Here is a 22,388-nt window from a genome sequence, read left to right as displayed (position 1 = left end):
TCAGTTTATTTTTTATTCGATCGATCGTAATTAAAACAAGCTTACGTTCGAATTACATATTTTCTCTACATATAATATATCTCTTGACGCGTGTATGCGCTTGTGTATGTTACTTACGTAAGTACCTTATCATTCGTAACATAGTATACATCCAACAGATATTTTCTATCCCAATATTAAATAAATTAATTCGTTTTCATCTGTAGTTGGCTCAATAACGAATTCGTTCTTTTTTGGATCGCGTTCACTTTTTACTTCACTCATTATCGAAAGAGATATGAATGGATAGAAAGAAATTTTCGTGTCTTTTCATGGAAAGGAAAAGTTTATAAAAGGGGATGAATGTTGTGTGAAATGCATTGTAATGCGTTTGATAAACTTTAATCCATACAAATTCACGAGTTACGTCGAGAATAAAAATTAGTTAAATTGTCACGATGGTTTCGCTTATGAAAAGTTTTAAAGGAATGCGTTTGTTTCGAATAGCGACGAAGGATAATCATTAATTTATGTTCTCGCAAAAGCAACGAATCGACGGATGTGTATGCGCGTGATGAGAGTAAGTGGCATAGGGGTGGGGGTAAAGTACTTCGATAGGGATGAAGTATTAAAAGGACCGTTGCGAACGAGAAAGTTTACCTCAGGAACGAGTCGCGTCAATTTTACGTTCAGTTCGTCGACAGCATTCGTAAGAACAAAATGGAAAGTGAGATAAAAGTACGCAAAACAAGAAGGAGTACTTAGTTTAAGCACTTACCTGTTTGAAATTAATTTGATTTTTTTTTTTTTTTTTTTTATAGATCGTTGCCCTGTTTCCTTTTGTGTCGTTTTATCGTGATATATTATTCGATTTCAGCCAGTGGATCTGTCCGATACCGTCAAAGTGTTGACATGGAACAGGAGATGTCTCAGTATCGTGGGAATATGGCCTTTGAAGGTTTACGATCCGATATTCCTTTTCTCCATCGTATATCTGGCAATTCATTTTGTCTTAGGAATTCTCGATTTAACCAATTACTCGAACAACTTTGATCTTATAGTAGCAAATATTACGGAAAACATGGTTATGCTGAACACTCTCATCAAAATGATTATCTGTAGATATTACAGAGATTCGTTGGCGCAATTTTTGTTAACAATACGAAAAGATTTTAAGGTCGAAAATTACAAAAGTCAAGATGAAATTTTAACATTTTTCGCTTACAATAGACTATCTTATCTATTCGGTGTAATATCTTTATCTTTTATGGGTGTCATCTCGATAATATATTTCTTGGTATCATTGATAACGAACGTGCAAATGGGTAATTATTTTCAACGTTTGAAGGCCATCATTAAAAAGGGGCGGCAACGAAATTCGGCCTTTACTTGTTACAGTTATGGATAATTCCTCTTTCGGTTATCAGCTGCCTTATAAGACGCGACCAATCATAGAAATCAATGACCCTACGACCTATGGTCTTCATTGTTTATATCAAGTTATTATTTTACCGCTGATTACGTTCGGTTCCGTTGGTTACGATTCCTTCTTCATCACATTGTCTCTTCACGTTACCGCACAATTGTCCGTATTGAAATACAGAGTTAAATTAGCTTTGGAAGATCCAAATGGTTGCCAATGCGGGATGAAAAAATTGATTAACAGACATTACGGACTAATAAGGTGACGTTGCTCTCGTTGACATTTCTTTTTGAACGCTTAACGGTTTCAAATCAACGTTTCAAAGAAACGTCCATCATCTTTTTCGCAGATTGGTGGATATCTTGGAGGATGCCTTCAACCTTGGAATTCTAGAACATCTTCTAGGAACGACGTTCAACTTGTGTATTTCCGGTTATAACGCTATAATGGTATACTTTATTTATTTAACGATAACGTTATAAAACGACAACGCAAGACCTTTTTATAAACTATTTGTCATTTCAGCGTTCGTCGAACGGTCAACTTCTCGAGCTCTTTCTATTTTTTATATTCTCAAGTATAATACTGAGCACGTTGTTCGTCTATTGTTATAGCGGCGAATGTCTCATTCAAGAAGTAATTATCGATATAAAACGTATACAAAATTAACATACCACTCTTTCCGAAAAAAAACCGACTAAGTCTTAATTAATTTAGAGTACGGACTTTGCCGTGGCGTTTTACGAGTACGAATGGTACGACATATCGCCGGTGGATTTGAAGATGGTCTTAATTTGTATGATACGAGCAAGTAAACCGTTGCAATTGACCTCTGGAAAATTTTTCGTCCTATCGTTATGTACTTTCACCGATGTAAGGATTTTCCTTATCGCTCAACGCACAACACACACATTTTCCAACGACATTAACCACTCTTCTTTTTTCTAATCTCTCACTTTTAGATACTGAAAACTTCTATGGGATACCTGTCGGTATTACGTACTATGTTATGATCGAACGCGCGCGAACAAATCCTCCTATTCGTCCTATTTATGTGAAACAAAGTCGATTGTAAAGTCGTACATCGAGACGTCTTCAATAGAAATTTTCTTTACACAGTTGCGTTGTTCCTTTTATTATATTTTTTATTTTGCGTTATCCTTATTAATGAAAAATAACTTTGGATGAACTTTTTCAAGAAAACTCTCCGTTTCGCTGACGAAGCTTTTCTTTCCGACGGGAATTACGAAAAAACGTAGAAAGAGAAATCATATATTCACGGTTAGAAAAGTTTTCTTCCCTCCTATTTTTTCTCTTTCTTTTTCCCTCTTCTCCTATTCATAGGTTCGGTTCTAACTCCGAACGAGCTTTAAGACCGTACAATAAGTAATGAAAAAGCTCTTATAATTGTAGAGCTTCGAAACTTTTCAAGACGCAGTCGCGTTTTTTTCCTAAAGAGAGAAACGACTTGATGGAGTTAAATTGCATGGTCGAGAGGTCGGGCAAAAAAGAAAAAGAAGAAGAAGAAGAAGAAGAAGAAGAAGAAGAAGAAGACGAAGAAAAGACAGAAGTTGAAAATTGTTGTTAACAGATAGATGATTCCTCCTCGGGAGCAGACCTATCAATTTTTCTTTACGAGACTTGTAGGAAACTTGTTTCTTCCTTCCAACGCCGAGGGGATCGACGGGGGACAGTCTCTCTCTCTCTCTCTCTCAATTTTCCTACGAATCAAATGGAAAAGGGTAGAAAAGTACGAGCGGAATGATATAATACATACTATTTAATTTAGTTTCGAGAACGAACCGACTCCATTTATTTCTCTTCAAGCGGTATTTCACGAAAAATCGTTGCTGTCGTTCTAGGACTCGTTCTATGCCATCAAAGCGTTAAACATGAAAGAAATTTTTTATCGTACCTCATCTACGGTCTAATCCTGTCTACGAGTTTTCTCATTCTCTTCGATTATTTGTCAGATTTCGATTACATTTTGACGGAGCTGCAGGATAAATAGCCGACCGATCGATAGGTCGGTTCTTGAAAGAAATCCAACGAAATGCAGGATGAGAGAGAGAGAGAGAGAGGCACATCAATTGTTTACGCGCACTTTGTCGTATTTAATCGATGATCAGAACGTCGAGGATAGTCGTTAACTGTTCGGTACTTCGTCGAGTTCGAATTGGAATAAACTATTCAAAGGCTCCGTTTATAACCCTTTGAAAGAAAGTTTACATCGAGGGAGGATCGACCCTTTCACCCGGTTAGTCCGCCAAGAACCATCACGAGTGAGAAATGGAAAAGATGATAAAAGTACGAAATATAAAATGTAATATTAATACACGTAAAACGTAATAGTGAAGGAAAAAGAAAAAAGAAAAAATAGCAAAAACACAATATATTCATTCGATCGCGCGTTTCAGGAGACAGATTTTTTCGAGAGCGAAAAAGTCATTAGATGGAACAAACGATTACTCAGATGCATGGGTGTTTGGCCACTCGCAGTCTACGATCCGCTTTTCCTCTTCTTCGCAATTTATCTTCTCCTTCATTGTTCGTTGGCGCTCGTAGATTTCATAGATCAACCAAAGCATATCGATTACGTAGTCAGAGTCTTGACGGAAAACGTGCCTATTGTAATGGCACTCATAAAAATTACAATCTGCAGGCTGAACAGACGATTGATCGCCCAATTATTACTCGAAATTCATGGGGATTTTACCGTGGAAAATTATGCGAACGAGAAGGAGAAATTGATCTTTCTCGATTATAATAAACTTTCTTATAGATTTATCGCGATAACCATTGTCTCGATGTCCTTTGTCATCGGACTTTATTTCTTTAAAGCCATTATAACGTCGGTACTAACAGGTACTAAACTAAATCTCGATCTTATTAAGATCGATTTTTTTCTTTTTTTCGAGGTCGACGCTCTCGAAAACATTTATTCTTCTTAATCAGTTATGAGAAATTCGTCCTTGGTGTATGAATTGCCTTACAAAACTCGAACGATAGTTGAACTTAATGATATAACGACGTACACCTTATACTCCATCTACCAATGCCTAATTGTGATAACCATGATCTCTGGTTACATTGGATCTGACTGTCTCTTCGCCAGTTTGGCATTACACATTACAGGACAGTTTGCGATACTCAGATGCAAAGTTGTGGAAGCGTTTGAAGATACTGATGGTTACAAGCGAGGTATGAAGAAATTGGTAATCAAGCATCATCGACTGATTAGGTAAGCGTTTTTTTTTCTTTCTTTTTCCCTTTTTATCGAAATACGAGACGAAGTATATTCTATAAAAGTATTCGTATTTATATTTTATAAGACGAGTGCGCGTTTTTTGAACGTCCGTAAGCGAAACGTCGCGTTATATTGACAATGAGACGTGTCAGATTCAATAATAGATTGGCGAAATTACAGATTGGCGGAAACATTGGAAGACGGATTTAATATAATGATTTTTCAACAATTATTAGGTACTACGTTGAATCTCTGCGTATCGGGTTACTACGCGCTCGTGGTAAGTTTATGCCATTACCGAACGATCGTACTTTCGTTAATCGTTCAATGAACAATTTGCAGAGTTCAACGAACGGAGAAAATATCGTATTAGTTACTTTCTTCGTCTATGCATTTACCATATTGAACACACTGTTCGTTTACTGCTACGTCGGTGAATGTCTCATCGAGGAAGTAATGCAAATAATTTCTTTATAAGGAAATAGGAATGGGATATATTTTAACAGGATATATTTTAATGAAATTCTCTATTGGATTTAGAGCATGGGACTCGGTGACACGTTGTATCAGTCCAATTGGTATGACATATCAGCGGTCGAGTTAAAAATGATGTACATTTGTATGGAACGAGCAAAGAAACCGCTAAAATTAACGTCTGCAAAATTTTGTGCACTATCCTTGGATACGTTTAGCGAGGTAGGTATTTTTCATAGATATCGAGAAATTGTCAATAACAAGATACATATTCGAAGTTTCATTAAAATCAATACTTCCGGTATAAGATGATTAAAAGCATGGATACGATATTAAATTCTGCTTAATGAATTTGCAGATATTGAAGACCTCGATTGGATACTTGTCCGTTTTACGAGCATTTCTATAGATCGACTCGCAAAAACATTTAAATATCGATTAAATCGTATTATAGAATATAATAATAAATTGATAAATGCGTTATACGTATGGTCGATGATAGTAGAGCTATTTACGGTCCGATAAAAGAGAAACTTTAATGTATTTACGCTTATCTTTTCAGATACGACTATCGGCATTGCGATCCTTTTTATAGATGAAAATATTGAAAGACAACAAATTTGTTTGTACAGATTAAATATAATAATACAGATTATCGATGTGTGCGTAATTAAAAGCGTTTCGATTATTTGCGCAATCACGCAATCTTCTTAAGTATCATTTCATTCAAATAATATTGACATTTTTACGTGTTCGTTTTGTATTTGGCAAAGTTCCCGCCGCATGTACGTGACCGTAACAGATTTCTCCCGAAAGCCACTAGGGAGCGTTAGAAAACGTCGAGAAGATTCATTCGTCTAGAAGCGTCGCTTGTACTATGGTTTATGTCAATTTGCCTCGAGTCAAAGGTATTTCGTCGAGGGAAACGTTGCGAATAAAATGTCAATGTTCTCATACGAATATAAGGAATAAAAGGATTATAAAGTTTTCCAGGTATATTGCGAATGGTCAATTCGAAGTGATATAATTATGGCGTTAGGTTAGCTTTTCTTTTCTTTTTTTTTGGTTTTTTCTAACCTTTTTAACTTGTTGATCGTTCTATACGTGCGTATACACGTGCGTCGTTAACGTCGATTAAATGAAATAATAGATGTAATTTTGCAATATCGCATCAAAATGAAGAACAAGCCAATTCGTCATAAGGAAAAAAATACTTTCCAGGTAATATTGTTATTATGTCTCGATTGATACTATATATGTATATATATGTATGTGTATGCGTGTGTAAAATTTATATGTTGCAGTTTAAATCATTTTCCGAACGGATAAACGATATTGATATCGACGTTTTTCATCGTGTGGCACACAAAAATGAAGAAAATAATGAGGAAGTTGAAACGTATTTTCATGAAACGCTTCAAAAATGGAATTTTCTCAATTTAACGGAGGGTTATTCTACCTTTAAAAGACAGGTGCGTGATATCGTTACTCTTCCGCAATTGCTCAATAAGAAGCAGCACGTAATGGATTTACTTTTGGAATATATAAAGAAGCAAGATGTTTTGTTTCTACAACCAATACTGGAGTAAGTATAGCCTAGTAAAAATTTGCCTTGCATATATCTGTCTTAAGGATAATGAAATATATAACGCACGCGTACAATCATGTATTTTAGATTAGTGGTTGCCTTGGCGAAAGATCTGCAAAAAGATTTTTATGATTATTTTCCGGAATTTTTGAATGCCATAATAGATCTATTACAAACTAAAGATCCGGAACAAATAGAATATGCATTCGTAGCTCTTGCCTACTTGTTCAAATTCCTATGGCGATATTTGGTGAAAAATGTGAGAACAGTTTTGGATATGTTATTGCCGCTTTTAAATGACGCACAACCAGTTTATATAAACAATTTTGCCGCAGAAAGTTTTGCTTTTGTCGTTCGTAAAGTTAAAGACAAAGAAGCATTTGTTAAATTGTTGTTAAAAATATTGGAGGAGAGTCGACATAGCGTTGCCGGCTCTGGAAGATTAATGTTTGAAGTAATATCTGGCACCCCAGGTCAATTTCATTCCTGTGCAGATCAAATTTTATTACTTTATTTTCATTCGTTAAAAGATCAATCCATAAATCAAGATCTTGCGTATAGCGTTATGAGACAGGTGGTGAATTGCATTCTACGAAATATACATCCTTCCAAATGTTATGTACTTTGGAATACTTTTTTGAAAGCGTTAGACGCAACAACCACGGAATTGAAAGTTTTATCAGAAAGAAGAAAATGTCATTTGGAGCTTGTTTTGTGTCTCATGAACATTGTTCTTACTCATAAAAATGGAAGGATGCTCGATGATCCTGTGCCTTTGATTAACAAATTGATAAATATGATTGAGGATAGGTTTCAAACTAACGACAATAACGTTTCTTCTGAGATTATCAATGCGCTAATTAATATTCTTCTATCTGACGTTAAATTGGCTCAGGAGACTTCTAGTCATTTACTTCATAAAATAATGTCTATAGATAATGTAGAATTATTATATAATGCGATTGAAAAGCTGATAAATTATTCGTCATTTGAGACACTCGTATTGCCGCATCTGTTGAAAAGATGTAATATCATTGGATTGAAATCCGAAGAAGTAAGATTGTTAGGTAAAATAATAAGACAGAAAGCACCTCCTTGTCTTGGCGGTTTAACTTTGAACAAATGGAAGAAATTCACTCTTGATATAAGGAACGTGTCAAAAGAAAGTATGGATTATTTCTTGAAAGAATTGAACGCCATAACTGATATTACATCATCAGATGCATTATGGATGATAATGATAGTACCACATTTTAAACTTCTATCCGAAGACATTAAAGTCACAATAAAGAAGCAATTCCTAACGGTTTACAAGAAGATATTATATCACGAAAATATGGAAAATATTATGGAACTTAACAAATTTAACTTCATATTTTTGTTCTTACTTGACACGACGACTCATATTCTAGAAAGAGAGGAATTTTACGAATTTACCAAGTCCCACGATATAGAGATAATGCGTTTATTGGAAAAACAAAATAATGATCCTTTCATTCTCAATGCGATAGACTTGTATTTAACATTTTACAATGGATCGCAGTATCATGAAAAATTCTTCAATCAAGTAGTATTCGACGTCCTACACAATTGCATAGTAAAAAAATTGAATTCGCCCGTTCATCCAATTCGCTTGATTGTAACGCATATTTATTCGTTATTCGCTAATGTCGCAGGTATAATCATATCCAAGGAAGACATTGATAAGAATCCTCTGAATCTGATTTATCTAGCTGAAGGTATACCAGCGACGATCCAACGATATCGAGATAAATTGTTACATTTACAGGATTTAACATTTGAAAGTAATGCCATGGCCAATTTAAATCCCAAATATTACGAGATTCCTCTTAGATATTTATTAGGAAATTTTTATATAAACTTTTCCTTATTGTGGGATCCTGTAAGTAAAATTATTGGAAGCTATGCTAGCAAAGAGTGTGGCCAATTTTGGCCAGTATTTCTTTCTGAATTGAAAGATGCAACTGATTGGACGTATCAACGAGTACATCAATCTGAAATAATTCAAAGTTTGGAGTTGGAGATATGCAAAATGGATGATAAAGCAGATAATAATAATTATAAAATTCTTCTTTGGAAGTGCATGCCACTTTTTGCAAGCTATTGCGAAATGAAAAACAGAGATTTAACGAGTTTATTTATTGAATTTGTAAATAATAACTTTTTCAAGTCTAATGCCGAAGATGCTAAATTTTGTAGCATTAAGAAACATGCAAGTGCATCTGTTGTTAACGACAATACGAACGAGGAAGGGTCCAATACGGATGAGGAAGCAATAGAGAAAGATAAAATGTTTTCCAAGGTGGAGAATAAAAATTTACCTGCCCAAGAAAGAATATATAAAATAAAATTATTACTGGCACAAATGGATATATATGGTAAGATGAGAAATCCCAATGTATTTTATAGAGAAACAGAAATGCATAAAATATATTTGGATTTGCTTTCCTCGAAAAATCCTGAAATACAAAATGCTGCCTTAAATTGTCTTTGTACGTATAAATATAAATATCTTTTACCGTACAAAGATCATTTGTATAATATAATCGGTGAAAAAAATTTTAAAAATGAACTTGCGCGCTTCAAAGTCGATCCAGAAAGTAATGTTATATTGGACGAAGATCGCGCAGGACTTATGCCTGTGCTAATGAGAATCGTTTATGCAAAAATGATAATGAAAACTGGAATGCGAACCGGTGGTAAAGCTGGTGGATTATTAAGGCGTAAAATTATATTGCGTTTTCTTGCTGGCTCTAAGGAAGATGAAATGATTATGTTTGTTGAAATGGCCTTTAAACCTTTCAAAAGATACTTATCGTTCTTTCCAAATGCGTCCGTTGACCTCAACGTATTAACGAAGAATATCATCGATGCTGTCGATCTAACTAATGTCATTCCACCGAAACGTTTACGAAGTGCCATTAATTTATTAGGAATTATGATAGAACAATTTGGGGGAAAAATGACAGGAAAACTTTTACCATATTTACTTGGTATATCGATGTGCATCGGAGCTATAGTCACAGGGATTTTACAAAGGTCAGATGAAATTCATTCTGGTTATTTGTCAACGATAAAAAATGTAAAAACTAATTCCATTGCCATAATAGCAAGATTCTTTTCCCATTTTGAAAATTACCCATGGAAAAAGGATGAAATAGATGCTCTATTCAATGTCATGGTATTTCCTTGGTTGGAAAAATTACCTATAGAAGGAATTCATAGTCCTACGGCTTTGTTGAAATTATTTATTTCTTGGAGTCAAAATTCTCGTTACTATCCTTTATTTTTAAGGCATCAGGAGAACAATATCAATGTTACAATTCTTCCTTATATCATGAAACTTTTGTTGGGAACTAAAACTCATTCCTCCGTAATTAATGCTATTTTGGAAATGATCGAAAAAATGTTAACAATGGAGGATTACGAAAAAGTTAATACAGATACGGAGAAAGTCGATATGGATATGCCTTTTCTACCATTAACGTCTGTCCTAACAAATCTACTTCCTGTTAACGATAAACTTCCGTCAGACGGATCCATTAATTATGGATCCATTATTTTACTTCCGCACGTTGATGATATTTTAGAATATATGAAGAGAAAGCTTAAAAATTCTAAAAGAGGTATGAATAAAACTGAATTAACCATTTTATCGCGCATTTCTGAATTTGCGAAAGATCCAGACACGTGCGATACATTATTGGTACTAATTTTACCGATATTGATGAAAAAGGCATTAACGAATGAAAGTGAAGATATTATTATTGAATTAATTACGACCGTTAGAAATCTCATTAAACACGTAAAATCAATAGGAGAAACTCATTTAAGAGCTCTCGCACCTTTGCTCGGTGTTATATCATCTGTACCTGCCCGCAAGCTTATAATTCAATTGTACGGTATTATCGCTGCCGAAAGATCTGCCGAAGGAGATCAACGATCGATCGTACAAAATTACAATTTGCTGGAGGGACTTAATGCATGGGATCGCAGGTGGATCGATCAACCTGATTTTGAAAAACGATTGAATACTTTCGGCGACATTAATGATTTAATAGAAAAAAATGAGATTGCCTTAAACTGTGGCGCGTCTATTATTTATAATTGCTTCTTCTTCTTAAAAAATGAATCGGATTTAGCTATAAAAGATTATGCCGGTCAGTGTCTTAAAAATATTGGACCTAAATTGGCAAGGAAGTATAAGGATAATCCATCTGACAGACGTTATTTGATGGACGAAACAATTTTACACCTTATAAAAAAAGGCATAAGTAGCAAGTCCGAAGTATTATGCTCTCAGTCAATAGCATTTTTAGGGCATATGTCATTAGAATGTCCCGATGTACATCCAGTTTTACGTGACTTATCAGGATTGTGCAATAAAGCAGATCCCGAGGTAGATTTTTTCGAAAACATGCAACATTTGCAAATGCATAGGAGGGCTCGTGCATTATTGAAATTTTGCGCTCTATCAAAGACATTGATTAAACGTCCAAATCCAAAAACGCTCACACAATTTATCCTACCTCTTGCTTCGACGTATTTGTGTAATGAAGCTTACATAAATAAAAACAACATGGTAGATGCAGCAATCGAAACAATTGGTACCATATGTAAACTCTTACCTTGGTATCACTATGAGATCATTTTAAAATATTATTTAAATGCATTAAGAAGAAATGTTCAATTTCAAAAACAAATTATAAGACTAATTGTGACAATATTGGATTCTTTTCACTATGAACTTTCGAAATACAAGCCTTCGGAAGAAGTTTCTTCGCTAAAAGGAACACCCTTGTCTGCAAGTGAAAAAGAGCTTAACAATGAAGAAGTAGAAGAAGATGACGACGGCAAGGGGAATGAAGATGAAAATGAAGAAGACAAAGAGGAAAGGATGGATGTGGAATTGAATAATGAAAATATTGTTGATGTAGAAGATAATGACGATAGAATAGAGGCAGATCTGCCTCTATTCCAAAGACAAATTATACTATCGCAATATGGAGCAAAAAGAGTTATATCTGGTATATCAAAAGGATTACTACCACAATTATATAGATCTATCGCGGCAAGGACTCGTCAAGATGGTATACACAAAATTAATAAAAAAAAAGTAATAGCAGATAAGGAAGAAGAAGATTTAATGAGAGTTCCTATTGCGTTAGCGCTAGTTAAGTTATTGCAAAAACTTCCAGAAGATATTTTGGAGTCTCATCTGCCAGGGTAAGTGCATCATCTCTCATTGTTAAGTGTTAAGGCACACTTTCAAGATCCCTTTATTATTAATATTATTCCATAATACATACTTATGGCTTTTACATTTTTTCTTCGTCCTATTCTTGTATAGCATCTTCATGAAGCTGTGTACCTTTCTGAAATCTCGTCTAGAATCTGTGAGGAGAGTTACTCGCGAGGTGTTGCAGAAGATAATGATCACTTTGGGACCAAAGTATCTTCATCATCTTTTAAGAGAATTAAATAGTCTTTTAACGAAGGGCTTTCAAGTTCACGTCCTTGCATATACGATACATTCTGTATTAAATGTTTTAAAACCACATTTTCAAAAATTTGATATCAATAGTAACTTGCAAAGTATTTTATCAGTAAGTCTCTTACTTTTCAATAATACAATTGGAACAAACATTTTATATTAAAAAAAAAGAAAATTCCATTATAAATCTTTACTTTAATACAGGTTTGCAAAATAGATCTCTTTGGATTAACTGCAGAAGAAAAGGAAGTCATAGGTATTGTAAAAAATGTTACAGAAGCCAAATCAACCAAAAGCTATGATATTTTTCACATACTGGCAGAATATATGACAGAATCTTGTTTGCTCGATTTGATGATGCCATTGAAGGATGTTCTCATGAGAACGCATTCGCATAAAACGGTGCAAAAGGTCGTGGAATGTTTAAAAAACATTGTCCTTGGTTTAGCGGATAATAACTTCATACCGCTCGAACAAACGCTTATATTCTTGTATGGGATTGTATCAGAAAGTATACCAGAATTATTGGCAGTAAAGAAACATGAAAGATTGACAGAAAAGGAAGTACTGCAAAGTCAAAAGCCAGACTGTTTTATAATACCTGCAGAACCAAAAAATAGAATGGGTATGAAAGTTGCATCCAAAACAACAACAAACACGAATGTTCATGTAATAGTCGAATTTGGTTTGAAGTTGTACCATATATTTCTAAAAAGAGAAAAAATATCTGATGCGACATTCAAGCCCTATTTAGAACCCCTTGTGTCGATTTTAACTAACTGTTTGAAGTCTCAGCATGTAAAGGTAAAGTTACACACACACAAATTATATATATATATATATATATGTATATCACGATATTGTCGATGATTGTGTGTAAGAGAGAGAGAAATTTCTAATTTTCTCTCCCCCAACTTTTTTTTCTTTTACAGTTGTGCACTCTAACTTTGCAATGCCTGAGCTGGATACTCAAGATGGATTTAACGTCTGTACGCGAATCGATAACTGACATTTGCTCTTCCATCTTCGAAGTTTTACACAAATATGCAGCGGCTGGTTTGAGCAAGGGAGATAATTTTGATCTCGTAATGGCAGCTTTTAAATGCGTTTCAATACTTGTTCGTGATGTAAAGCACTTTACGATTAGTGTTGAACAATTAAAAATTTTACTTTTGTATGCCGAACAAGATCTTTACGATGGCGATAAACAAGCAACAGCGTTTGCCTTGCTTAAGGCAATAATTAAAAGAAAATTGACGGCCCCAGAGATGGATGTAGTTATGAAAAAAGTAGCTGCGTTAAGTATCACGTCGGAATTGGAACATGTCAGATTACAATCGCGATCTGTATTTTACTCATATCTCATGGAATATCCTCATAACAATCATCTCGACGATCACATAGCATTTTATTTATTTCAATTGAGTTACGAAATGCAATATGGCCGTATTAGTGCATTACAGATGATCAATAGCATTATTACAGGATTTCCGTTGGTAAATTTTCATATTTTTTTTACATTTTATACTTATAAATGATTCTTTTACGCGTCTAATTTTATATATATATATATATATATATATATATATATATATATATATATATATTATTGTCAAATTTGTTCTCTCAGAAATCTCTGATTAAACGTGCAGGATTTATATTTTTGAATACTAGTGCTAGATTGGTAAACGATGACGATCCAATATGCCGAAAGCTTTGCGCGACATGTATTAAAGTAATGTTAATACGATTGCCTCACAACGAAAGGGACAAACTCTTTGATATTGTATTTGCCTGGCTGAAAGACTCTCAGGTATTTTTTAATCTAATGCCGATCATTTTAACGGATGACTTTTAAAATGTTTTAAGAAAATTTGTAAAAGAAAAAAAAAACGAAAAGAATTTTTGTCTATTGTAGATAATTCATCGGCGATTGGCCGCACAGTTATGCGGCATATTTGTCGTGGTTGAGAAGGAAACTTTCGAGTCGCGTCTCGCAAATATATTGCCTATTTTATTGCAACAATTTCATGATAATATCGATGCCTTGAAAAAGCCAGAACCTGGTCATTATGTAAAATTACATTCTGAAAGAGAAGAGATTAAAAAACGCAAACAGAATTCAAATATAAAAGATCCGGAACGATTAAAGGATCATCACTTATATCAAGTGCTGCAATTATTATTAAAAATATCGGGACAATGTCCAGGCTTTTTAAAAAATAAAAAATACAATGAGGAAATATCTTCGTTCGCCGGTTAGTATTATGATCGCATTAATGATAGGCTAGAATGCGTTAACAATTGTATATTATTGTCATGATAAATCTTTTCCTTCTTTAGAACATAGTCAATCTTTGTTGGCACATCCACATCTATGGGTTCGTTTAGGAGCTACGCAACTGATCGGTTTTATATTATCTGTTCTCGACGTAAAGAAAATTGTGGAACTTATAAAGAATCCCGAAGAACATGCCACAATCGAGAGTTATATATATTCCAATCCTGTTGATACGTTAAAAAGTTTGTCCTTAGACTTAATTGCACAATTACAGCCGGATATGATGTTCGAAGAATTAGCGGACCAAGTTGTAAAAAACTTAATCTTCCTTGGAAGAATTTTGAAATCATTTGAAAGTCCTAATATTGTAAATTCAGATAACGAGGATGAAAATAAAGATGGTAATGTCTTGTCCCTTAGTTGGCTAATGAGAAGATTAAGAAAAAGTGTAAATATAGAAGTGATACAGGCACCTAAATCGATATCTGTGGTAGGTCTTTCGTATAACACAGATATTAATCTCTATGCTTGAAACATATATATATATATATATATATATATATATCAAAATGTATAAATGTATAAATGTATTATTCTCAGAGAAGCGCAGTATTCAAGTGGATCGCCGGTATATTGGCTACTATACCAATTGAAGAATTAGATACATTACTTTTTAATCTAATGTCTCCGTTGGTACGAGAAATGTCTACGACCGAGGAATCAAATGCTCCTTTGCGCCAGTTAGCAAAGGAAGTAGCTTCTATGATAAAAAAACAAATAGGAATAGAAGAATATGCGAGATTACTTAGTAAGGTGCAACAGAAACTCGATAGTAAAAAAAAAGAACGGCGGAAGATACGAAAGCAGCAGGTAAAATAATTTCGATAAAATTTCGATCTGGCCTCACTAAAACGCCATAAACTTTTATATTTAATGCATTAATTATTCCAGCTTGTAACGGATCCGGAATTAGCGGCGAAGCGTAAAATTGCGAAACAACAAAAAAAGAAAGAAAGTAAAAAGAGGAAGTTGGACAACGTAAGGGGTAAAAATATATCGAGGAAACGGTTCAAAAAAGAAATCGATTTGGAAATTTTTTAAATATATAAGTGATTTACTTATTATCCTTTATTTTTTCACGAAATAACAAATTTCGTTATTGTTGTGTTATCGATTTGTCAATGTAAAGATGTGTGTGTGTGTGTGTGTGTGTGTGTGTGCGTGCACATATGCATACATACATACATACATATATATATATATATATATATATATATATATACACATATATATATATGTATGTGTATATATGTATATATATATATATATGGAGCAGTGAACAAAAAGTGTATAATTACATTTCATGAAAATCTCAATGAAAATTATAATTAAGTTCTTTTGTTTCAGTTTTTTTCTCCTTATAGATGCTTATGAGATAATTAAAGAAATATAAATAAATATATGCGATATTAGAGTCAACGCGTTAATCAATGAATGTATTTAATGTGATATCACGCGTATAAATGTAGAATGGAAATAACATTTATGCTTACAATACAATAAGGAATATATTATTCTTTCGGTTATAGAGATAATAAGCCATAAAGCCCAATAGTATTAATTATCTTTTCCATGCTAACACTCGAAATTTCGCCTTGATTACATAATGATCGAATCGTTATCTTTTATCGTATAATGATACTATATAATTATTGTACTTTCGATTACTTTTCATTCGAGATCTCGTGTTTCGAGCTTCTCACAATAGTTTTATTGCAATTGGTCAAACTTAAACAAAGTCTCACGTTGATTGAACACAGGCGAAAATTGTTGTTATTAACATTCTAGTATAAGCACTATCAACAATGAATTATTGTTTTGTCGAGGTTCGAAACATGAATTACTTTACATCTTTTTCCTAAACATGTTAACGAAATCATCATTAACACTGCGTCGTCATTTTATTGGGTTCGAGGTTCAGCTACCATTCGACCTATCCCTGCTCTTTTCGATGGTTACAGTATAAATATTTCTAACGTATGTGCCAGTACATGTATTCGTCCGCATACGGCCAGCTAGAAAACTTTTTTTTTTTTCATACCTTCGACATCCATTATAGTTACGGGCAAAGAGCCAAGTACTTTGAATACTACATTGATTTTTTTATCAAAGTGTGATATAAATCATACAGATACTATTCGATGATATATTTTTTTTTACAATATTATGATCTAATATTATATTGAACCATTTAGTTATTATCTTAGTGCTTGAAATAGAATTAACAACAGGAAAAGAAAGAGAGCTTTGATAATGTATGTCAGTGTATTATTACTTTTCATAGTGATTATTTTGTTGATAATCTTTAAAAATAAACAACGATGGAAACAGAATAATTCTCCACCAGGTATAAATATTATTAATCGATATTATAATAATTATATGATAGCCGTGTGAAAGTACCTAATGGTATGATGAATGATATTGTCGCATCCGATACTAGCTTTTACATAACTGATACTTTATATAATTAATATATTATAAATATAATTGTACATATTTGTGAAATGTTAAATGTAAGCCGATACATTTTCAGGACCCTTTTCTTGGCCGTTTATTGGAAATCAATCTCTTTTGAAACGATTGGTTCGTAAACACGGTAGTCAGCACGTAGCATTTTGGAAGCTTGCTCAAAGATATAAAAGCGATGTAATAATGTTAAGATTAGGTATGCGTAACATTATTGTGGTTTCCGGCATGACAACCGTTCACAAATTACTATGTAGCGATGATTTTGATGGTCGTCCTTGGAACGAATTTATTAAGTTACGTAACATGGGAATACGGAAAGGTAAGCTTAAAACTTAGTATGTGCATTATTATTAGTAATAGATAAAGAAATTTTTGTTCTTTCTTATCAATTTTAGATACTAAAAGATTTATGTTTATGAATATATAATAGGTACTTGAATTATAAGTTTTACTGAGTAACGCATTAACGAAATAATTTCTTGCCCGAGACAGAATGTACATCTTTATATTACATATTGTATTTATCATATCATATATATATAATACCTATATATATATATATATAGGTATTACTATGAACGATGGAACGGAATGGAAAGATGTTAGATTATGGGTAGTAAGAGCACTAAAGACTGTTGGATATGGCAAACGGGAGATGTCAAAGCTCATCCAGGATGAACTGGTTGTAATTATCGAAAATCTAAAAAAAGGTGGTATAAATATAATGAAGGAAATTATCGCACCCGCCGTCATAAACGTTCTTTGGACTTTTACAACGGGAAAGCGAATCAACGACGTTTCGAAGTGCGTATTTGCACGATTCCTTTGAAATATTTTCAGAGATATAGAGAAGCTTATTTTTATATTAATTATGTATCTATTATATAGATACATAATTAATATAATTATATAGATACATAATATTTATTAAAATTATGTATTTATTAAAATTATGTATCTATATAATTATATAGATACATAATATTTATTAAAATTATGTATCTATATAATTATATAGATACATAATTAATATAAAAATAAGCTTCTATATTATTACGTATAGATTGCGATATTTTAACGATCTGATGGAACGACGTGCTCGTGCCTTCGACATGGTTGGAGGAATTCTATCTACTTTTCCTTGGATTCGTTATATCGCACCGGAGATATCGGGTTACAATCTTCTCGTGAAAATCAACGATGAATTGAAAAACTTCCTAACGGTAGGAGGGGTGTATTTCGTCTTTGACAAAACGATCTTAATGACCTTCTTATTTAATTTGTTTATCATTTAGGAAATAATATATGATCATAAGAAGAATTATGTATCTGGTAACGAGTCCAATTTAATCGATATGTTCTTTCGTGAGATGTACGATCAGAAAGGATCGAAAAACATTTTTACAGGTAAAAAAAGAAATCATTCATTTTCCTATCCACGCATATCGATCTATTCAATATTTTTCTAGAGGAGCAATTGCTGATGATACTATTGGATCTCTTTATTGCCGGCTTTAACACCACCACCACTACCTTGGATTTTCTTTTTTTGCACATGGTCGTTCATCAAGATATACAAAAGAAAGTAAGAGAAGAGATAACGACAAAGATAAAATTGGACGAATTTCCAAAGTTGGAAGATAGAATCAAGTTAGTTAGTTAGTTTTTATTATTATTATTTCTTATGGCCTTGTACAAAGCTGAAATTTTTTTATTGTCACAGGCTCCCTTATGTAGAGGCTTTTATAACCGAGGTTCAACGTATGTATACAATAACTCCAATAATAGGTCCGCGACGTGCCTTTAAAGATACGATCTTGGAAGGTTATTCGATACCAAAGAATACCGTTATCCTCATCAATTTATATAGCATCAATATGGATCCAGATTTCTATGCGAATCCGCATGAATTTAAACCGGAACGTTTCTTTAAGGATAACGCTTATCAACCGGATAAGAACTTGGTGCTCTTTGGCAAGGGTAAAACTACTACGAATTCATTTCTTTTCCTTACGATTCTTCAAATTTATTCTCGTCTTTTCCAATCCACATTATTCGAACGCATAATAATATCGTTGAATCGGTTTAAGTTTTTAACTTCTTTTTTTTTCATTAGGAAACAGACGTTGCCCTGGCGAACATTTGGCAAAATCCGCTCTTTTCCTACTCTTCGTTGGTATTATGCAAAAATACGCGTTACTTCCTGTACAAGGCCAAAAGCCTTATGTCGTCGAAGCAATTCCAGGTCTAACGATAGCACCAAAACCATACGAGACGATAGTTGTACCGTAATCTTTACCTTATAACTTTAACTTTTTCTTTTCTTCTTTTCTTTGAAAATGTTCATGAGCTCGGTTATATATTTTTATCCTATCAAACATGATTTCGTATTACTTGATAATATTAGATTTCGATTAATTTTCCAAATCTACTTATATGTAATAACCATTTATATTTTCAAGTAAAACAAGGGAGAAACGGATTTTTTATTAAAAAAAGATTTGTCTCTCTTCCTATCTCCCCCCCCCCCCCATCTCTCTCTCTCTCTCTCTCTCTCTCTCTCTCTCTCTCTGCACAAATTATCATTTTAATCACTAATGATAATAAAAATAATAAATAATAATTATTGGATTTATTTGAAGTAAATTTATAACTCAAGCAAGATCAGACAATCTCTAAACGTTAAACGACGCCACATTTGTTTGGCGTCTCGGAAGAAAATCTTCGTTAGAATACAGTTTGTTGTTTCAACCGCGTAAAAGTCGTTTTACGCGTTCGACGAAATCAAGCTGTTTCGCAGAAGTCCAAATCTATCGTCGGTGGCATGTGCCACGTGGCGTACATTTCAGTGCTTTATATCGGATCTCATCGAGAGCTTGAGATAGTACGGTTTCGGTGATAAAGTGAAACTATCGTAGCAATCGTTTGAATCGGGTATGTCATGTATAGGTGAAATATCGAAATTGAAATAATATATAAAATAGACGAAATATAAGAAAAATGTTGAACGAGCAAGTAATTCTCCGAGACATCGTCTCTTTCCTAAAAATGATGTTATTAGAAGATAATCAATGAAAGCATATAATCTTATTTCAAATAAAAAATTACCTAATCCGAACGGTATGTTTGCATTGCTTTGACAAAATTGACCGTTCTTATCGAGAAAACGTTGAGGCCTAAATTCTTCCGGATGATCCCAATAAGTTGGGTCATAATGAACGCTATAATAGTCGAAAAGTATCAATGTATCCTAAAAAGAAAGAAACTTCTTCAACATTTTCTTCCTACGTTCCAATTTACAAAATTTTCCAAATTTTCTGAAATCTGACCTTAGGTATGAGATATCCATTAAAGTCAACGTCCACCATGGTTTTGTGTGGTACCCCAAAGGGTGCCATAATCAAGTATCTTTGTACCTGTTCAAATGATTAGACAACATTCTTAAGCATCTTGCATTATTTTATTAACATGTTAACTTAACGATATAATTTACCTCTGCTAAAAAGGCTTCTATCATTGGTAAGGATGAGAAATCCTCGAACGTTGGCGGCCGCGTTCTGCCGGTTTGCTTGTCCAATTCTTCTTGAAGTGGCTTTATCCATTGACGATTCAACGATAAAAATAATATTGTAATCGCCAACATGTCACTCGTCGTTTTGGTACCAGCAAGCAAGAGATCGAGACACAGGATCAATAAATTCTCGCCTAATAATTCTCTTTATTTTCAACGTGTACCCACGAATAAGACCGTAGTTCCTTAGAAAACAAGAGTTAGAACTTACGATCGAATATGTCATTGGAATCGTTCCCTTTGCGTGACGCTATTTCAAGAAGAAAAGCTTCGATCAAGTCCCGCGGTTCTTTATCAGTCAATTCTAGTTCGTGCTTGGTAATTTCTTCCTCGATAAATTTCCATTGCTTTCTGAGAAGGCTCATGGTCTCGTCGTAATTACACCATTTCGGCGCGATGAAACGTAAAAAGGGCATATGGGACAAAAGTCCACCCATAGTATCCGTTAGCCTACATTTTTATAAGACAAATCTACAATCTTATAAGACACGCAACCGAAAAACTTCTTCTTCTATGTTATTTAAACGAATAATTAAATAATTATTATTTAACATTTGAATTTCAAGTAATGAAGAAAATACCCGAAGAAAGATACATTTTCTTCTTCCTTTTTAATTAAGAAGAACAAACATTTTGTATCCTTTTTAAGATTTTTTCTCTCTCTTTTATCGTAAAAAGAAAAAAAAAAGAAAAGTAAATAAGAGCGAATATTTTTCACCTAAAGGAATTATGAACAGTTTCCAATATTTCTTTCGACTTTTCATCGTCGTATTCGAATCTATGACCGGCGAACATAGTCCAAAGCGCGTTGATAACGGCTACGTCAAAGGCGTTATGCATCAGCACCGATCCGTGCTCGCTCTGTTCTCGTAGATTCTCCACGAGATATTGTGCTTCCGTGGTCAATCGTTTGTTCATCATTGATTGACCCAAGCCGAATGTTCGCAGGTGACGCATCGTGAATCTTCGACATTGAGACCACGTTTGACCTTCGGTGAACAACACTCCTAACAAACAATTTCAAACGGTGAGTCCCGACTACGAATTAGTAAATAATTATAACATAAATAAAACCTTTTTTCTTTCCAAAGGCACGAATCTTGAAGAAGAATGATTCTGGTCGACCATTAAATTCATCCTGAAGCAAAGCTTGTTTTACGAAATCATAAGTCGAGATCGTAACGATCTTTTGACGTCCCAATTTCAATCCCACGATCGGTCCATAAGTTTCCTCTAATTTTTTAAATGCCAAATGGGAAAATCCGTATTTAATTTGTAATCGTTTGAAAGCCGCTAAACATCCTATTATCGGTAACCAAGCAGGACCTGTATATAAGAATTATTTTTATCCTCTTTTTTTGATTTGGACGTACGAAAGAGATAATACTTTCGCACGACCATTGTCACTTTGGCGTTTCTCACTTTTCCTATTAATTGAGATTCATCGGAAACTAATTTCTTATTTCTAGATACGTTTTATTGATTGGACATACCAGGTGGGAAATGTCTTGGCTTAAAGCAATCGTAGGTGCAAAAGAGACAGAAAATTATCAAAAGAAGATAGATCGTCGTCAACAACATCTTCGCTCGCACTGACGGTACTGTTCTCTTTGTGATCTATGTGTATATATATATATATATATATATATATATATATATATATATATATATAGAGAGAGAGAGAGAGAGAGAGAGAGAGACACATACACGCATGTATATATATATATGTATTTATATTTATATTTATATTTATACATTACAAAAGGAATATCGCATAT

At 33.6% G+C, this 22,388-nt stretch overlaps 5 protein-coding genes across 9 annotated transcripts; 4 read left to right on the top strand and 1 right to left on the bottom strand.

The window, feature by feature from the left end:
• Nucleotides 1–93: 93 nt before the first annotated feature.
• Nucleotides 94–2,582, top strand: LOC118443932 (odorant receptor 9a-like). Of its 2 annotated transcripts, XM_035871653.2 has the most exons (7): nucleotides 94–717; nucleotides 857–1,304; nucleotides 1,378–1,663; nucleotides 1,752–1,851; nucleotides 1,928–2,038; nucleotides 2,120–2,275; nucleotides 2,365–2,582. In XM_035871653.2, exons 1-7 carry the CDS (start codon nucleotides 700–702, stop codon nucleotides 2,413–2,415), a joined length of 1,170 nt encoding a protein of 389 aa, XP_035727546.1. In that variant the 5' UTR covers nucleotides 94–699; the 3' UTR covers nucleotides 2,416–2,582. The 2 variants fall into 2 exon arrangements, with proteins under 2 accessions (XP_035727546.1, XP_085519473.1); XM_085663347.1 differs by having other exon boundaries at nucleotides 2,120–2,582.
• Nucleotides 2,583–3,508: 926 nt separating this feature from the next.
• Nucleotides 3,509–5,890, top strand: LOC118443917 (putative odorant receptor 92a). Of its 2 annotated transcripts, XM_035871609.2 has the most exons (7): nucleotides 3,509–3,709; nucleotides 3,820–4,267; nucleotides 4,358–4,643; nucleotides 4,830–4,929; nucleotides 4,992–5,102; nucleotides 5,190–5,345; nucleotides 5,482–5,890. In XM_035871609.2, the coding sequence occupies exons 1-7, from the start codon at nucleotides 3,692–3,694 to the stop codon at nucleotides 5,530–5,532; spliced, it is 1,170 nt and encodes a 389-aa protein (XP_035727502.2). In that variant the 5' UTR covers nucleotides 3,509–3,691; the 3' UTR covers nucleotides 5,533–5,890. The 2 variants fall into 2 exon arrangements, with proteins under 2 accessions (XP_035727502.2, XP_085519523.1); XM_085663397.1 differs by having other exon boundaries at nucleotides 4,886–5,102.
• A 129-nt stretch (nucleotides 5,891–6,019) lies between these two features.
• On the top strand, nucleotides 6,020–15,761 carry LOC118443886 (small subunit processome component 20 homolog). Of its 2 annotated transcripts, XM_035871502.2 has the most exons (11): nucleotides 6,030–6,344; nucleotides 6,428–6,708; nucleotides 6,799–11,958; nucleotides 12,083–12,338; nucleotides 12,431–13,030; nucleotides 13,159–13,722; nucleotides 13,857–14,039; nucleotides 14,145–14,484; nucleotides 14,570–14,997; nucleotides 15,108–15,377; nucleotides 15,459–15,761. In XM_035871502.2, the coding sequence occupies exons 1-11, from the start codon at nucleotides 6,300–6,302 to the stop codon at nucleotides 15,606–15,608; spliced, it is 8,277 nt and encodes a 2,758-aa protein (XP_035727395.2). In that variant the 5' UTR covers nucleotides 6,030–6,299; the 3' UTR covers nucleotides 15,609–15,761. The 2 variants fall into 2 exon arrangements, with proteins under 2 accessions (XP_035727396.2, XP_035727395.2); XM_035871503.2 differs by lacking the exons at nucleotides 14,145–14,484; nucleotides 14,570–14,997; nucleotides 15,108–15,377; nucleotides 15,459–15,761 and having other exon boundaries at nucleotides 6,020–6,344; nucleotides 13,901–14,039.
• Nucleotides 15,762–16,189: 428 nt separating this feature from the next.
• LOC118443909 (cytochrome P450 305M2) lies at nucleotides 16,190–19,580 on the top strand. Of its 2 annotated transcripts, XM_035871585.2 has the most exons (8): nucleotides 16,224–16,914; nucleotides 17,104–17,358; nucleotides 17,606–17,843; nucleotides 18,103–18,262; nucleotides 18,335–18,446; nucleotides 18,509–18,689; nucleotides 18,763–19,019; nucleotides 19,156–19,577. In XM_035871585.2, the coding sequence occupies exons 1-8, from the start codon at nucleotides 16,821–16,823 to the stop codon at nucleotides 19,329–19,331; spliced, it is 1,473 nt and encodes a 490-aa protein (XP_035727478.1). In that variant the 5' UTR covers nucleotides 16,224–16,820; the 3' UTR covers nucleotides 19,332–19,577. The 2 variants fall into 2 exon arrangements, with proteins under 2 accessions (XP_085519520.1, XP_035727478.1); XM_085663394.1 differs by having other exon boundaries at nucleotides 16,190–16,914; nucleotides 18,763–19,580.
• A 72-nt stretch (nucleotides 19,581–19,652) lies between these two features.
• LOC118443906 (methyl farnesoate epoxidase) lies at nucleotides 19,653–22,213 on the bottom strand. The gene is made up of 8 exons (XM_035871580.2): nucleotides 22,104–22,213; nucleotides 21,685–21,936; nucleotides 21,329–21,617; nucleotides 20,822–21,060; nucleotides 20,533–20,744; nucleotides 20,369–20,455; nucleotides 20,148–20,289; nucleotides 19,653–20,081 (listed from the first exon to the last, which is right to left on the bottom strand). The coding sequence occupies exons 1-8, from the start codon at nucleotides 22,189–22,191 to the stop codon at nucleotides 19,885–19,887; spliced, it is 1,506 nt and encodes a 501-aa protein (XP_035727473.1). The 5' UTR covers nucleotides 22,192–22,213; the 3' UTR covers nucleotides 19,653–19,884.
• Between the last annotated feature and the right edge of the window lie 175 nt (nucleotides 22,214–22,388).

Source organism: Vespa mandarinia, chromosome 21 (genome assembly GCF_050613455.1).
Source record: "Vespa mandarinia isolate Hongniang chromosome 21, ASM5061345v1, whole genome shotgun sequence".
Lineage (NCBI taxonomy): Eukaryota > Metazoa > Arthropoda > Insecta > Hymenoptera > Vespidae > Vespa > Vespa mandarinia.
The sequence above is the reverse complement of the archived record's forward strand: the minus strand, read 5'-3'. Positions and strand labels throughout refer to the sequence as shown.

What these genes read in the sequence shown, in the direction of transcription:
- LOC118443886 (XM_035871502.2), top strand. Translation starts at nt 6,300, where the DNA reads ATGAAGAACAAGCCAATTCGTCATAAGGAAAAAAATACTTTCCAG. An exon ending in TTATTACAGGATTTCCGTTG is followed by an intron (nt 13,723 to 13,856) that starts GTAAATTTTCAT and finishes TTGTTCTCTCAG; the next exon opens with AAATCTCTGATTAAACGTGC. An exon ending in GGAAGATACGAAAGCAGCAG is followed by an intron (nt 15,378 to 15,458) that starts GTAAAATAATTT and finishes TAATTATTCCAG; the next exon opens with CTTGTAACGGATCCGGAATT.
- LOC118443906 (XM_035871580.2), bottom strand. Translation starts at nt 22,191, where the DNA reads ATGTTGTTGACGACGATCTATCTTCTTTTGATAATTTTCTGTCTCTTT. An exon ending in TAGAAGCCTTTTTAGCAGAG is followed by an intron (nt 20,456 to 20,532) that starts GTAAATTATATC and finishes TCATTTGAACAG; the next exon opens with GTACAAAGATACTTGATTAT. An exon ending in AAACATACCGTTCGGATTAG is followed by an intron (nt 20,082 to 20,147) that starts GTAATTTTTTAT and finishes CATCATTTTTAG; the next exon opens with GAAAGAGACGATGTCTCGGA.
- LOC118443909 (XM_085663394.1), top strand. Translation starts at nt 16,821, where the DNA reads ATGTATGTCAGTGTATTATTACTTTTCATAGTGATTATTTTGTTGATA. An exon ending in TAACATGGGAATACGGAAAG is followed by an intron (nt 17,359 to 17,605) that starts GTAAGCTTAAAA and finishes ATATATATATAG; the next exon opens with GTATTACTATGAACGATGGA. An exon ending in CGAATCAACGACGTTTCGAA is followed by an intron (nt 17,844 to 18,102) that starts GTGCGTATTTGC and finishes TATTACGTATAG; the next exon opens with ATTGCGATATTTTAACGATC.
- LOC118443917 (XM_085663397.1), top strand. An exon ending in TATAACGTCGGTACTAACAG is followed by an intron (nt 4,268 to 4,357) that starts GTACTAAACTAA and finishes CTTCTTAATCAG; the next exon opens with TTATGAGAAATTCGTCCTTG. An exon ending in CCTTGGATACGTTTAGCGAG is followed by an intron (nt 5,346 to 5,481) that starts GTAGGTATTTTT and finishes ATGAATTTGCAG; the next exon opens with ATATTGAAGACCTCGATTGG.
- LOC118443932 (XM_085663347.1), top strand. An exon ending in GATAACGAACGTGCAAATGG is followed by an intron (nt 1,305 to 1,377) that starts GTAATTATTTTC and finishes TACTTGTTACAG; the next exon opens with TTATGGATAATTCCTCTTTC. An exon ending in GCGAATGTCTCATTCAAGAA is followed by an intron (nt 2,039 to 2,119) that starts GTAATTATCGAT and finishes TAATTAATTTAG; the next exon opens with AGTACGGACTTTGCCGTGGC.